We start from the raw sequence: 15,919 nt of genomic DNA, 5'->3' as shown, positions 1-15,919 counted from the left end.
TTTTTTCCATCCATGAAAAATGAGTAAATACCAACTTTTAATTCACCTTCAGTTATACAGTCTTGTTTTATTTACATATCAAGCTGTTGGAACATTAAAATTTAAAAAATAAAAAAAGACACATTCTCAAAGTTTGTACATATAGTGCAGATTAACATGTAGTGCGTACAGGACGTTAAGTTCTCTACATCGCAGTAGGGTATTATATTGTATTGTTTGAGTGGAGGAGAGGTCTGCTCCGCCCTGATACAGATAACCGGTGAGCAGACCTGCACGAAGAAGTCGATACATACATTTCTAATAATAGCAAAGAAAAAACGTTAGGGCTATGCTCCAGCTTTTGAGGACCTGTCAGTTCACCTGAAGGACCTCAATTATTGTATATTTCAAGTATCGTCAGAGAACCGGAGAAAGGCTGCATCTCCACGTTTGCCAGGTTTTTGTTTTTTTTCCACAGTTGACATCATATTGCAAAGAGCGAAGGAAAAAAAGATTGATAAAACATGGAAAACTGTCAAAAATAAATGGCTTTTCATGGTGAAAACTCATCACGTGTGTTTCTACTTATCAGTTAACTGTGAGCCGTTAAGACTGTAACGCCTAGTGGAATGAGGAATTTAGTTTGTGTAATGAAAATTATGAATACAAATCAGAGCGATTACATTTACTCTCTAGGTGTGGACTGTTTACATTCAAGAAGCAATTAAAAGAATTGAAGTTTGTTTATTCTGACTCATCGCAGTCAGATTTTGGGACTTAGGGAATTAGGTGCAGTCCAGCGGCCAACACTGTAGTGTGGGAACAAGAAAAGATTATGAATTCGATGTTCTCTGCCAATAAAATGGCGCAGACTAGACTAGTTCTGACTGTGTTTGAGTGGCAGCAGGTTATCCTGCAACATCTCTGCTATTCTAGGGGCTTTAAAGACTTTTATTCAATCCCTAAATGTCAGTTCAACAAGCACAACTTTTATGAATGGATCCAGTTCCCGTCAGTTCAACATGAGCTGCTGAGCTGAATGCCAGACACGACGTTTATGTGATCACAGTAGTTACAAAAAAAAAGTCTTGGCATCTCTCTAGGGAAAATGCTAAACTATAGAGGAGCAGGACAAACGGTGAGGTGACATTACAAGCAGACTGTCGGACAGTCTCTATTAGTGCGGGACAATCCAGAGCAAATCCTCTCGACAGATGCTGCAAAGGATTCTGGGCCGTCTTACGATATGTGACACTGTGTACATAAATCCTCATCCCCTTCTTTCATCATCGTCCTCCTTCTGTTTGCTGGGTTGCCCAGACAACAGAGACAGTGATGGCTTCTTTAGCTCTGGAGCTCAGGACTACATCTCCCATGATCACCGTCTGCATTGCATGTTAGCAACGTCTTTGTAGGATTACTGCTTCAGTATCCTGCCAGTGTTTGTAGGTGTATATGTGTGTGTGTGTGTGTGTCTGTTTATGTGTGTGTAAGCAGTTCTCAGGCAGTGTACCGTGACTGAAGTGTGTGTGTATGTGTGTGTTTTTGTGTGTGTGTGTGTGTGTGCATGGGAGTGTGTGCTCAGCAGTCAGTCTACTTCTCATCTTCATCACCTTCACTCATGCTGCTTATAGACGCGGATGCTCCTTTGGGGGAGGTGGGAGGCGACGGCCGTGCGTTGTGCCAGCGTGCGGGGGGAGACGGGGGCGAGGGCGAGCGCAGCGGGGACAGTTCGCGGGGAGGGCTGTTGGAGGGCGACTCCCTGGGAGACAGAGCGTAGGACAGCATCCGACCGCTGCGCTCCTGAAAAACCTGTTTCTACACAGACACAGAGGAAACAGTGGATGTTAGTGATTTAAAATGTCCCAGTGTGCGTGACTGTCGAACCTTTACACAAACTGACATAACTGTGTCACATATAAGAGGATATATTATCATCATACGTATATGTTTTTACTTTATATGTACATATATTTCATGAATGACCAAAGTTGCCAGCATGCTTAAAAGCAGGGCACTTGTTACTCAGTTAGTCTCTTAAAAAATATATTTTAGTACCTCTTAACGCATTCAATCTATGGAATTGTTTTTAAAATCTTGTGAAATAGGAATTTGGGAATTTAAAAATGTTTTATTGTATTGTGTATCATACGACTTAGCTTTTCTTTCCATTGGCCATATGGGATAGGGTACACCTTTCTCAAATGTATTGCACTTGACGTGGAAACTGTTTCTGTATTGTCTATGTGTTGTCTATTGTCTATTTGTGTCATTCTGTGTATCACCCTTGTATAGTAGTTTGTGGTCTGTGTTTTCTGTGTATTTTTATATGTTATATGTTGGGACTGCAGATGGAAATTAGCTGTGAGCTAAATCTGGTGCAACCATCTCTTCATTTTCTGCAAATGATTAATGTCATTGCACACTGTCCCTAAACTAAATAAACTAAAGTGAATGGAAAATAAATGTATATATGTGCATATGGGGACAACAAGGTCATTGACATCAAACAAATACAGTGGTGATGATCAGATCGATGGTGATGACAGCGTTTTCCGAGTTACTAACCCAAGTTCCGTCCGGTCCAAAAAGCTCTAAGAAGTTTCCTATAAACTCCCTCGACTTCTCCTCCCACTTCTGAATGAGATCATGACTCTTCTCCTCCACACGGTAAACAAAGTGTTTGCTCTTCTCCTCCACTGTGCGAACTTTCTCCTTCATACGATCCACCTGGTTCTGCAGCCGGTACTTCTTCTCCTGGGCGGATTAAACCAGAATCTCTTTGAGAAATATTGTTGTCGATGCTTCCTGACTCAGTTAAACATAGAGAGGACTGCCACTACTGCCACGTTTGGACACATTGTTACTATTTTATGATTCATTATATCTAAATAACTGAAAAAAAAATCAACATTGTGGTTCCACTGCAAGATTACTCTTTACCATGACTGTGAAACTTTACATGTCTTTCACTGCATAATTCATGTCATGTTATGTAAGAGAAAAATGTTTCCTTCCAAATGTGACGCCTCATGCTTGTATTAATTTTTCCTTTTCTCGAAAATCATAGTGGAAAAGCAGATGTTGCAAATCCACAACTGTCGAAGTAAAACTGTGAATATAACAGCTGAATCAGTGTTATTGTCCAAAGACAGTTAGGAAACAGAAATATGTATCCAGCTCTTTCTTATAAGAAGTCATTATCATGAGGTTAGTGTATATTTAAATAAACCGAATGACTGCAGCAGTCAGTATTATAGAATATACAGTATAAAGAGTATACACAGTTGCCCATTCTTGATAGATAAAGTGTATATGTGTCTCAAAACTCTATTGATCAATCTCTTCCAAACATATCAGTGTGGAAATTCATCCACAATTAACATTTATAATAGGGATAAAAAGAGGAATGTGTCTGAAAACAAGATTATTCCAGCTTTAAGGGCAACTGTGTGTATAGAGAGGGTCAGGCTCTTACATTGATGTAGCTGACGTTGAGCTCCTTGGCCGTGTAGCCACGCTGGAGGTTGCGTCGGGCGTAAACATCATAGTCTCTGACAATCCTGGTGATTATGTCCGATGTTGAGATTCCCTCTGTCCGTTGTGTCGGCACAAACATCCCTGGTTCGCACACGAAAACAAGCACAGCATGACTTCTTTTTAATGGCAAAAGAAATTTACAAAAACGACCACGTCCTCGTCTCTCTCTGGATTATCACTGACCTGCCTCCTTGATGTGTTTATAGACATCCTCACTTCCTGCTGAGGAGTATGGGATATCATCATGAGCCACAAAATCGATCTGAGAAACAATCAAAGGAGACGTACTGATGGCAGAAAACAAGCGTTGGTTCATAAACACGCAAGAGTTCACACAGACGAGTGGAGCTTTTTCGCGAGGGACTGACCCTGTTTCTGCCGATTACATCATGTTCCTGAATTCATTTACTCACTATGTGGTTGACAGGTGACCTGTTTGTGTCAGTGAATGTGACATAAAATATTCATCAAAACATGGGGATGTTAAAAGGAACTAAATTGGATTAGACCACAATAAATAATTCAAAAAATTAACATTCAAAACCAAAGTCATCTTCAAAAAATAATAAGTAGGTAATTATAATGATATACATAATTTAATTTAATTAAACTTCAATCAAAAACTACATTAAATTTTAAAGTGAAAATTGAAATTTCATACAGAATTCAATAGATGCACTGTAAAGAACCACATATATGCACCTTGTGTGTCTCCAGGAAGTCGGGCGTGAGAGTCCAGGGTGCGTCTCTCAGGACCTCGTCGACGTAGCGACAGTGCCTCAGAGCTTCGTAACGTTCATGCTCCGTCATGACTGTGAAACCCTTGTACTTATGGGTCAGCTCATCACTGCACACTGTGGAAAATAAAACACATTTAGACGCAGTTAGACAAACCTGCATGGTTTCCTGGCATGTCTCAGCGTGTGTGTGTGTGTGTGTGTCCTTACCTCCTACTATGAGGTAGGTGTTAGGGAAGAGGTTCTTGGCCTGCATGAGAGCGCGAGCATGTCCAGAGTGGAACAGGTCAAAGATGCCATCTGCATAGACTCTGACTGGCCGGTCCACTGGGGAGACACACAGCAGCAACAACTCAGTCATAGATCAGCACAGCTAACTGCTTGATACAGCTTTTTCCTTTTTCCATTGCAAACATTACAGCTTTTAGCCACCCCCTCTTTCCACTCTCTTTGTAACGTGGACACAACCTAACTTTATCCTGTATATCCTGAGTGGCATTCATCTAGAAATATGCATTAGCCTATAAAAACCAATTAATTTGGCCCTGTCAAGATGTCATATGACATGGATAGATTATAAAAAGTGGGAGTCACCTTCATGCCGTGACCTAAACAAATAAACCAAACAATTTTTCTATCACATAATCAAAAACCAGTCGACACACACAGCCTGGTCCTGGGGTGGTCCCATATCTTACTCAATTTCTATTTCTATTACAGCTCTCATTGTTACCAAACCATATAAATGCCACTGTTTATATTTAGTATAACTGGTATTAACTCTGTTATTATGAATAAAGTCTTGGGGAAAGTGGTGGTAAACAGGAGTAACAGCAGTAGTAGTCGAACCGCAGCAGTTGTGGCACCTGATAGTGACGGATCTAACAGAATATGTGGTGATAGTAGTAGTAGTAGTAGTAGTAGTAGTAGTAGTAGTCGTAGTGGTGGTAGCAACAGTGTCACTTCCTGTGGGGATGGAGGGGGAGACACTGTCCTCTCGCTGTCCAATAACAGCCACAGACGTCCAGAACGGTGAAGCTCTGACTTAATCAAAATGTTTAAAAAGCCTCTCTAGTGGCCTTGAGTTGTTGGTGTGCACTCACAGAATTTGAGCCTTATAAGCAGTAGAGAGAAATTTTTCCCTGAGTGAGTGTTTTGCCTTGAAATTTGCCTCTCAGGAAACACTCAAGATGCCCTGCCTCCTTGGTGCAGGGTGCTGGGGCTGAACTCTCATGCAGTTTGGGTGGGAACCTGCATGAGACTGGAAGACATTTACGTAATCTAGTTTATAGTTTAACACTTTTGGTGACACCTTTTGATTAATTTCTTTAAACCGACTTTTACATCTTTTATTCCCAATCTTACTGTATTTTATCATTCTTATTTTCTGAATTTCCTGATTTGCTTTGTTATTGTCTTATATATGTTGCAAATGTTATAACTGTTTCTATTTTTACTTCCTTCTATTGCTTGTTTGTCTTATTTTATTACCGTGAACTATTCGGCAGCTTTTATCTGTTTCTTACTGCGTCTACTTTTTATGCCTTTACTTGTTTAATCCTCTTTATCTCTTCTTATCTCTTTTTATCTCACTCACACCCTCTTTTACTATTTCTAACTTGTTTTATTGCATCATTACATCATCTTACTGTGGTTCCTCCTCATCTCAATTCATATGGTCAGGCTCTCGTTTTACCCGTGTTGCTTGGGCCTTATGGGATTTCCGTCACCGTTTCTGCTTTGGTTCTCGTGTGTAATAGGTGTGATGGATGAATTATTATTATGATAATACTAGTAGATACAGGAATAACAAATGTAGTTATAGAAAGGAAGAATTACTGTGAGAAAAAAAAAAGAATAAAGAGAGGAGGTGAACCTGGGGTGCCTCTGCGGGCCTGTGCGATGGTGAGTTTCTCATGAGGGGCACGACAGTCACAACTGGTCTCCCTGGCAAAGATGGCCGGCTCTGTCAGAGTCTGTAACCAAGAGAAAGAGAAGGAAATCTGAGTTACAAGCAGCACACATTTTTCATTTTAGAGGACAAATAAAAGGCAGAGAGAAAAGTTTCTTTGAGGCTTTACAACATCTGAAACACCTGCATTGAGAACCCCTCCTAAACAGAAACACAGGCCCCCGATCCCTGGAGCGCTGTGCAATATGCCTCCCCTTCCAGGCTCATTTCAGTTACAGTAACCTCCATTAGGTTATTGACCACAGCCAACGCCTGCTCCGTATTTGGACAATGGATTGAAAGACAGACAGGGCAGCACTCAGTGTTATTGATCACCCTGTGTGTGTGTGAGTGTGTGTGTGTATGCCGTCTACGTGTGTTAGCATGTGACAACAAGTTTAGCAGGAGCTATTGATCTGATTTCTCCCAGGAATAAACTAAAAGAGGTGAGACAGGGGGGGAAACAATGATATTTCTAGATAATTACATGTAAATGAAGGAGATAAAAAAGCAATAGGACACAGTGAGACGGATCGAGACAAGAGAGGACAAGTGAGATGAAGGACAACACTTTTCGGTTCTTGTTAAAACAGCATCAAGGTTAAAGTGCTGCAGTGCAAAGCCCCGACCGAAAATTTGTCTTTGTGTGCCATCTGTTGACTGCAGGGAATACTTACTTGCTGAATCTCATTCACACCAGTAAAATAGACTCCAAGTCAACACAGAGCAGAGAGAGAGAGGAGGAGGATGAAAAAGAAAATGTCTCTGTGGACATGACAGGCAACTGACGTCAAAATATCCTCCAGGAGCAACAACGAACAAACCCACGGCCGGGCATGACGACATGCTCCCCGAACACAGACAGGGATGGACCAGGGACATGGAGGAAAGTGGGCAAAATATGAATCCACCCCAACATTTCTTATTTTGCATAACCCCAAGTGGTTTGTTCTTGTTTCATTTGCAGATGTGTTGAGATTTCTATCTTTATATCTCTACCCCATTATAATAGAGGTGAACTGCTCTTTAAATAAAAAAGAGAGAATGAAAAGTTCAACAGCAACATCTTTTCTCAGATATACTGTCCCCTGTGAAGGTCACTTCAGAGATGATTAAAAAAAATATTCAGAGATGTAAAGTTGAGGTGTTTTTTTTTTTAATCACAGGTTTTAATGCCACCATATGTGGCTGTGATGTGGAGAAGGAAACCTGCCACACTGATGTTGTGTTGTTGTGTTGTTGTGTTGTGCCATTGATCTCTAATAAACATCAGGGGGCAGCTGTGTCCTTTCTGCAGCTGCACGAATCCTCATTCAGTTGGTTGTTCTGGAGACTATTATACAGCTAAAAACAAATGAACAGTATTTTACCACCATGACACCTCACAGTGTTTCCTAATTAAAAGCTTATTGCTTCTAATTTTGAACTGATAACACGTCGTCGACTACAGACAGAATGACCCTGGCTGTACAACAAGGTTAAATGTAATGTAATGTAATAAATCTATTCATGACTGCTCACCTAGCATCACTATAGGACTATACAGACAGTGCAGCACATCTGCACTAAAAACATACAAACCACAGCCAAGACACTCATGTTATAACAGCTGTAGTTAATGAATTGCCATCCTTGTTGTCACTTCATTATAATTAATTGCTGAAACATGAGAGATGTGGGCGGCAATTCAAGTGGATTGGATGCAAATGTGTGTCCAAAGCACCAGAGTATGTAAAGCAGGTAACACAGAGGCAGGTAAAGAGTTACATATATCAGACTCCTTTTTATGTTGTCTGCCTCCTATTTACTTTTACATTATTTACCTATATGGTTGGTTGATATTTCAACTGCTCGCAGACAGCCCCTGTGCATTAACAGTAGAGGCCACAGGAGCTGCAATAAAGCAGCAGCCACATGAATAAGGTGCCGAGGGGTGAGGGAGCGTCCTCGGCACCCATGAGTCCTTGGGCACGGTGAAAACGTAGGAGTAGCTTACAAACATTTAGCACAGAGCAGATGGTAAAGCTTAAACTAACTGACCAGGAGCACACGGTCTTATTAGGAGGGATGGCGACAGAGAGAGAGAGAGAGAGAGAGAGCATGCAGAGTTAAACCCACTCTGGCACAAGCAAAGAACATCTGGCATAAGAAGGATTAAAGCCAAAAAAAAGGTAGAAAAAGAGAGAGAGAGAAACGCAGGAGCACAGCTAGGGCACGAGGAAACAAGAGCAGGAAACACGAGCATAGAGAGAGAGAGGACGAGGTCGAGGAATGGAGAGGTAGAAGCAAAGATGGAGAGCTTGGAGGAGATGCCAGGATGAGGGAGCACACCACACCAAAGAACAACAGAGCAGGAGAGAGAAAGAGAGAGGGTGTCAAGAGTCCTCACTGCTGCAGGACATCTATGCCCCGCTGTCCACTGTGTGAAGCCCCCTCCTCCTTTGGCAGCAGGCGAACACTGTCCACTCAGCAGTCTGAGCATCTCCCACAGCCTCATGCTATAGGGAACCTGTTTCGTAACAGGGGATCGAAGGCAGGACCCTTTGTCTCCCTCCCTCCCTCCCTCCCTCCCTCCCTCTGTCACACACACATTCTCCATACACACATTCACACTGAAGGACGTGTGAAAAAAAAAAAAAAACACATACAAAAACAAACACAAATGCCCTACCGTCCGGGGATGGGGGCAGGTGTGCTCAAGCTCCTCCATTATTCCCAAAGACTCATGGGATGCGGCTGTGGTCCCTCAGTTATGTGACTCAGCATCAGTGAGACGATGCCTCTCTCCTCACCACTCTGTCTCTTTCTCCTTCCTCTGTTCCCCCGCCCACTCTCTGCTCTGCCTCTCTGTCTGTCCTCCCCTCTACTCCTCCTCCTCCTCCTCCTCCTCTCTGATCCCCCGTTGCAGAGAAGTGGAGGCAGCGGGGAGATCTCACTCTGCAACTATTTGTGTGGTTACGATAAACGGATAGTGAAATCTGCCTTCGGTTTGATGTCACTAATGCTGCAGATAAAGTCATTTCAGGTTCAAATAATTATGAAGGACAAAAAAAAATTGACCATATATAAATATAATAAATAATACATGTAACCTAATAGATTAAATAGATGCAGAAACAAATATGTCACAATTCTCCACATCTGGCACAGATGTTACAGATATGGCCTGTGCAAAAACATATAGCTAACAAAGGACAGAAGTATATAGGCCTACAGATCATGGTAATGTATAGCTCAATCTGCTGTAGGCTATATGTTATCAATAAGTGCATAAGGCCATTTAGTTGTAAAATTGGCTGCCACGTCATTATCACTATAATAAAGCTGTATGATTTGTTTACTTGTGCACAATGGTTACTGTACTGAACCTGCGAGAGTGGGGTAATCTTTGTGAGCTGGGAGTGAGCCGTGGCATCAATAGACGATCTGTGCAGAGCTGGTGAGCTCTCGCCATGGCGACGGAAAAGAGGAGAGAGCTCCGAGAAAGGACCAATCAGGGAGCAGCTCCCTCAGTCCGGCAGTTTGGGCCGCGTGGATTGGTGGAGTGGTCCATAGCACCATCAGTAAAACGTTACACCGAGTGTCACCAAGCGGTTTTTGTTGAACTAATGTAGACATAAAAAAAAAAGCTAAATAAATTTGATTTCTCTTATAGAACAAAGAGTAGAAATATAGGTTAAGGTTTCAGCACTTTGTGGTGTTTAACTTTAAACTTTAGTCAGACTGTCACAGCAGATTGGCTGCACATGTTGACAGGTTTAGTGTCTCTTGTTCTTTATGGAAATAGGCTACAGGCTGCAGCTGTAAGATTAATGTAGCTGTGTCAGAAATAGAAAAGAGGCTACTTTTTTTTTTTTAATTTGGCACAAAAGCTTTGATTTGATGCAATATGCTTCAAATATGCTGCTCAAATGAATAAACAAACAGTGCCATTATTAGGCTATAGGCGTTTCACATCATTGGCAAACTTTCCAGTGTGTTATAAGCTATTGGCAGCAGTTGTAGACAGGGATGGGTGGCTTACCTTCTGTGGTCCTCTCCTGCAACAAAGAGGCGCAACAGCTGCACAACAGGAATGAGCTCTTATGCGTCGCTGTTTCACCATCGTGTCCAATTCCCCCACCAGTGTAAATATTGATCCGTTTTGTCAGATGCTTTTCTGTCTGTTTAAGCGCTCCAGTCCAGGATCGGGATCAGGTTTTTCTCCAACTCAGCTCAGCTCAGCTCAGCCCAGCGGGGGGGAGGCGGGGGGGAGGGAGGGAGGGAGAGGCGGGTGCAGCAGAGCGACGACAGCCCCGTCTGTCCGAGTCCACGGTCCGTCCAAGGGACAGATCAGCTGCTTCTACTACTGATGAGCTGCGACAACTGTGGGCCACGGTCCACGCAGCAGACCGTATAGTGGCCTACAGAGTAGACAGTGGAGCACACGGTCATTAGGCTGTGCATTGACAGAGGGGCCCACCCTGAAACTATTGAGGCCTAGCTGGCTACAGTGGACTCACTATCTGCAACTTGTGGCTCGATTTAGAAAATAAAAGACAAAAGTCTCCTTCAAAGTAAAAGCCATAATGCAAAAAACATTGTTATTTAACCTACAATACAGAAAAATAGCATAGGCTACTAAACCAACAAAACCATTCAAACTAAGATCGGCTATACTCACATAATTTGCTTTTAAAGTCACCACAAGGTCAATAATATTATGGTGATGTGGCCTTAAACCTCTAGGCTATATGCTACTGTGGACCCACTGGAGCATGTTTAGCTAGCCTATAGGCCTACATGAATGAACGCAGTGATCGATGGTATAGAAAACCAACATGAGGGGCTGAGGGCATGAAGAACAAAACATTCTTTGTGTTTTTTCATTGTTGGACGCACTGTAGTGTCTCTGTGGCCCCAATCTGGGACGGGATCCATTGTGCCCTTTAATAGTCCCGTTTGGTCACTATGGAAACGAACTACACAGGACACATTGCCATTAGGCTATAGACATCAACTGGAAAACATGGACCCTGATGATGATGATGATGATGATGATGGCCTAATCCTAATTTGAAGACATGTTATATCAAGAGTGAAGATGCCACTTACTATCACACATCTACATCCTCTCTATATAAAGATGTATTTGTGATATACGTATATGGAAAAACCAAGTAGTAAAGTAAAATATATACATAAAGATATCTATATGATGAGTTTTTATTGATAAGATTGGGATGCATGATGTTATCGGCACAACATACAGTATAGTCCGATAATAAATACAGTAAAGGTCATTGTCATCATCTACAGACATAGCCTAGGTTATATGATATCATATCCCATCAGGAGTCTAAACGACAATATAGGCTACATTTAGTAGGCTATGTGGTAATGAAGAATTGAAGAGATAATATGAGTTATTATAGCCTACTCTTATATGTGAGGTGATTGAAAAGTCCTTTTAAGTAAACATGTCTCATGTGCTGGAGAAATACTGTATTGCAGAGGTCGGGGGTCCGTGACCCCTATATATTTTTTCGATTCCACATTTATGTTACAAATAAAAACCTCAATTTGAATATCTTTTCTGCATGATTAAGCTATCATGCAATTGACAGATATTACTGATATTGACATCTGTCTGTTTATAAATGGCAGTGGCATGGCCCCCTACTCACTGTACTAACTGTACGTAGGCTACATTTTTACTGAACAACATGTGTATTATTTGGATAGCTTAGTAGTGAATGCACAATAACAAGGTTTGTTTATACAAGGCACTAGGCCAGGGGAGTCCCTGCTCCTGCTCCATCAGTTTGGGGGTCCCTGGCCTGAAAAACATTGTAGACAGGTAAAATAGCCTAATACATTGAACAACACTGACACCGTGCGGACAGTGTAGAAACAACAAAGACTGATTTCATTGGCTATCAGTTTCATGACGTCACTTCCTGCATATGACTTTCCCCGGGAAGACGATTTGGCGCGGACGGTGCTGCTGCTGCTGTTGTTGTCGTGGTGCTGTCGGAGGTTCAGAGCAGCTGTCAGTTAGATAACGTAAAAAAAAAGGAAACCAAAGAAACAAAGAAACAGACAATAAAGGTTAAATTAATGGCTCCGGTATCAAACCCAGACAAAGACGTGGACACTCCGGACGGCGGTGAGTGTTTGTGTTGTTAGCTCTACGTTGCTAGCTGACCTCAGTCGACTTAGACACAGGGGGAAAGCGAAGAAGTAAGCTAACACATAAGCTAGCTCCCACTGTCATGCTAATGCAGACAATAATAAGCTTTGGTTATTGGTGCTGTTTAAGTCGGTAACTCTGTCGCCTTGGCAACAGTTTACCCAGAAACCGAGAGCAGATAATCCTCAGGAGAGGAGGATAATGTGGCTAATGTTTGCTAACACCGACGCGATACTAGCGTTGCCTGCTGCTATCTATGAACCAATGCTCAATTTTATCACACAAAACATAAACAAAACCTTACTCAGTGTCACACATTACCAAGCAGTGTCTCATATTCATTGAGAAGAGGTCAAATAAAAACAGTCTCGCTACTGCACCTGCGCTCCTCAGACAGAGGACTCCCCTGCAAACGTGACAGTGCAGTGTTTGTTTTTGCATTTGGCGTTTTGATAATTCAGCCTGTGCAACGTCCGTAGCTGCGTAGTCGCCATGTTGACGTCTGACGCCTGTCTCTCTCTCTCTGTCTGTCTCTCTGTCTCTCTGTCTGTCTGTCTGTCTGTCTGTCCTCAGATGATGGAGGAGATGCCTGCGGTCTGGCGAAGTCTCGCTCCCGACGGGAGAAGAGGGAGAAGGTGGGAAGGAAGTCCGCACTGGAGCAGCTGAAGAGAGCCAAGAAGGGGGAGAAGGTCAAATATGAGGTAAGGAACAAGTGTTTTGGTGCACGCATGTGTGTGCGTGCGTGGCAGACAATATCACACAGTGTGTTAATTAACACTTTAAACCCTAAGTGTTGTCTTTCTTGAAACAGAATAAAACAAAAGGGATCTGCACACCATTGAGCTCCCATTTAAAACATGTACTGTATTAATCAGTGTGTAACGTTTTGAGCCCAAAGCCTCTTCCTCAGACTGATGACAGGTTATTTTTTGCTCATAGTTTATTTTAGATCCAGCCCCCTACTAGACGTTTTTTGGGATGTGCGTGTCACCCACCTTTTTCCTTAATATAGGTCTCATAGCAAATTGTGTGCATACTTCCACAGTCCTTGATTCCCACTTCTTCTGGATGGACAGTGTTACAGTACTATGAAGTAGTTACCTAATTTCTCTGGCCCTGCAGTATTTAACAGTGTATTTATTATATTCATAGCTGGATTTTTGTATAAGAGGGAGGTTAGATGTGTTTATTGTCAAAAAATTAGTTGGACAATCAACTACTTTGATGATTTATTATCAATGCCAAATACCAAATCTTAAAGAAATGTTGATGTTTCTTACTAGTGGTAGATGTTTATAAGGCAAATAAGTAATTGATTGATTGAAAGAAAAGGACAGACTTGATTTAAAACCTTTTTGAAGCTGTTCATAAAGAGAGAATAGTGCAGTTGGATCCGGTGTTTTTTTTTTTGTTTCATTGCTGATATTCAGTTCATGATCACATTTTCAGGTGGAGGAGTTCACCAGCGTGTATGAGGAGGTGGATGAGGAGCAGTACTCGAAGATGGTACGAGAGCGACAAGAGGATGACTGGATCATCGATGATGGTGAGTCACGATCTCTTGTTAACCACTGTGGTAATGTACGTGATTAGGGGCTCTAAAAATACTTCTCTTCACTCAGACGGGACAGGATATGTGGAGGATGGACGAGAAATCTTTGACGACGACCTGGATGATGATGTCGTCGAAAAAAAAGGTAATCACCGGATGTGCACTTGACATTAGATTATGTTTTGTTTTTTTGAGAACAGGAGTTGGATGGCGAATATTACAGATGTGTGAATAAAACATGTTGTTTGTGTCTGTAGGAAAACCTGGTGCTAAAGGAGCAGACTCTAAGAAAGCTGCGAAAAAATCTGTCGTCGCCAAACCCAACACCATAAAGAGTCTCTTCATGAACAGTAATGTCAAGAAGCCAGCTGAGGTGTGTTTCTGTTTGCACCATTGGCTTCCATCTGTATCTGTATGTGACATACAGCTGTTTTGCAGCTGCATGTCCTTGAACACAATTTCATACATTGACTGATGGTTTTTTTTTTTTAAATTTCTTGCAGAAAGATGTTGACCTGTCCAAAGATGATTTATTAGGAGATATCTTACAGGACCTGCACTCTGAGGTTGGTACCGCATCATATAGAAAAGACACATAATACACTGTCAAGTCCCTTTTAGTTGATTTGATATTTGACTTTAAACACTGTTTCTGTCTCCTCCTAGAAACAGTCTCCCCTGGCTCCTCCACCAGTCGTCACTCTGAAGAAAAAGAAGTCTCTTGGATCACCAATGAATCCTTTCTCCATCAAACCTCAGATGCCGAAGGTATTCTTGAACTTGTCAAAACTTGTCTTTAAAAGTTTAAAAAATAAAATGAAGCCTCTGTAAATTTTTGGAAAGATCCAGCTCATTGAAAATATTGTCTGCCATCTTTGCAATCGCAGGAGTCACCCTCAGCTCCGGCGTTAAAGGCCAAAGTGATCCGTCCACCGCCGTCTGTACCCACGCCCAAGCCATCGGCCCGTTCTTCTTCGTCCACACCTGCTCTTCCTGTGGAGAAGCCGAGGGCAAAGGTGGAGGAGCTGGATGAAGAGGAAGAAGGTGAGGAAGACAAGTCATATTTATGAGAATGTGATAATGTGATAACTGTGACCATTTTTTCTGTTCTGGAAAATGAATGGACACTTATTTACTGTTTATGGCAATGTGTTTCTTAAAGTAAATGACGCTCTGGCCTTTGACGGTGTGGACTTTGACGAGCCAATGGAGGTTGAACTTGAGGAGGAGAAACCTGCAGTCGCAGAGGAAGCACAGCCTGAATCTAAAGTAGCAGCAGTTAAAGTTGAGCCCAAAGTGGAGCCTCAGGAAAATATTCTCCTGTGAGTTGTTTGTTTGTGTCTAGTTTGTATTTTTATTTTTAGGATATATACATTTTGAAGATGTGGAGAAGCTTGAAAATGCTGCAATTTTAGCATCTTCGCCTCTTTGTCTTTTTCCAGGTCCAGCAGGCTCGGAAGCTCTTGGGGCCAGGAGGAAGACGCCGGAGCCAGTGAGGCTCAGGTCGAGGTCCAGGTCGACTCCAGCCAACTCCCTCTAGTGCAGGGCCCGGACGGAGACCAGGTTTTCCGCTTCTATTGGCTGGATGCCTTTGAAGACCAGTACACGCAGCCCGGTGAGTCGTAGTTACACGTGGAGAGCAGACACTATCCCAGTAGCACCGCTGGCCAGCTTTGTGAATCACATCCTGATATTTTTTTTGTTTAATTGTCACCCAGGTGTGGTTTACTTGTTTGGAAAAGTGTGGATCGAGTCTGCAAAGTCTCATGTCAGCTGCTGTGTTACTGTCAAGAACATCGAACGGACCATGTACCTTCTGCCACGTGAATATGTAAGTCTGCTCTTCTGCCGTGTGACTACTAATCACACTCTGATGGGACCGTTTGTCAAATAATGGAAACAACATGGAACGACCACTTTCTTTTCCTTTAATACTGTGTGTTGTTGCATTTCTGGACAGATGGATATAAACTTTCTTTTGTATGCTT

General features: G+C 42.3%; 2 protein-coding genes across 6 annotated transcripts in view; one reads left to right on the top strand and one right to left on the bottom strand.

Annotated features, from left to right (window-relative positions):
- Positions 1-47: 47 nt before the first annotated feature.
- On the bottom strand, positions 48-10,409 carry pcyt1ba (phosphate cytidylyltransferase 1B, choline a). 2 transcript variants are annotated; one of them, XM_085763843.1, is made up of 8 exons: positions 8,879-9,088; positions 6,133-6,232; positions 4,467-4,583; positions 4,222-4,373; positions 3,703-3,781; positions 3,458-3,600; positions 2,548-2,736; positions 48-1,797 (listed from the first exon to the last, which is right to left on the bottom strand). In XM_085763843.1, exons 1-8 carry the CDS (start codon positions 8,915-8,917, stop codon positions 1,573-1,575), a joined length of 1,044 nt encoding a protein of 347 aa, XP_085619969.1. In that variant the 5' UTR covers positions 8,918-9,088; the 3' UTR covers positions 48-1,572. The 2 variants fall into 2 exon arrangements, with proteins under 2 accessions (XP_085619969.1, XP_085619968.1); XM_085763842.1 differs by lacking the exon at positions 8,879-9,088 and adding an exon at positions 10,232-10,409 and having other exon boundaries at positions 1,355-1,797.
- A 1,735-nt stretch (positions 10,410-12,144) lies between these two features.
- pola1 (polymerase (DNA directed), alpha 1) overlaps positions 12,145-15,919 on the top strand; it is a 52,555-nt gene continuing 48,780 nt past the window's right edge. For 3 of the 4 annotated variants that reach the window (XM_085764033.1, XM_085764031.1, XM_085764030.1), the window contains exons 1-11: positions 12,163-12,355; positions 12,953-13,080; positions 13,829-13,925; positions 14,002-14,076; positions 14,189-14,304; positions 14,435-14,497; positions 14,598-14,699; positions 14,819-14,975; positions 15,094-15,253; positions 15,374-15,546; positions 15,650-15,762. In XM_085764033.1, the coding sequence (XP_085620159.1) occupies positions 12,307-12,355; positions 12,953-13,080; positions 13,829-13,925; positions 14,002-14,076; positions 14,189-14,304; positions 14,435-14,497; positions 14,598-14,699; positions 14,819-14,975; positions 15,094-15,253; positions 15,374-15,546; positions 15,650-15,762 (1,233 nt within the window). In that variant the 5' untranslated portion in view covers positions 12,163-12,306. Of the gene's footprint in view, positions 12,356-12,952; positions 13,081-13,828; positions 13,926-14,001; positions 14,077-14,188; positions 14,305-14,434; positions 14,498-14,597; positions 14,700-14,818; positions 14,976-15,093; positions 15,254-15,373; positions 15,547-15,649; positions 15,763-15,919 lie in introns of all 4 variants that reach the window. The other variant, XM_085764032.1, reaches the window with a different exon arrangement.

The sequence above is a fragment of the Trachurus japonicus genome, chromosome 20 (assembly GCF_045865225.1).
Source record: "Trachurus japonicus isolate A0001 chromosome 20, Traja_1.0".
In the NCBI taxonomy this organism is placed as follows: Eukaryota; Metazoa; Chordata; class Actinopteri; order Carangiformes; family Carangidae; genus Trachurus; species Trachurus japonicus.
Note: the sequence above shows the minus strand (reverse complement) of the source record. Positions and strands in the feature narration are given on the sequence as shown.

What these genes read in the sequence shown, in the direction of transcription:
- pcyt1ba (XM_085763842.1), bottom strand. Translation starts at nt 10,312, where the DNA reads ATGGTGAAACAGCGACGCATAAGAGCTCATTCCTGTTGTGCAGCTGTT. An exon ending in ACTTCCTGGAGACACACAAG is followed by an intron (nt 3,782 to 4,221) that starts GTGCATATATGT and finishes ATTGTTTCTCAG; the next exon opens with ATCGATTTTGTGGCTCATGA. An exon ending in TTGGACCGGACGGAACTTGG is followed by an intron (nt 1,798 to 2,547) that starts GTTAGTAACTCG and finishes GTGTCTGTGTAG; the next exon opens with AAACAGGTTTTTCAGGAGCG.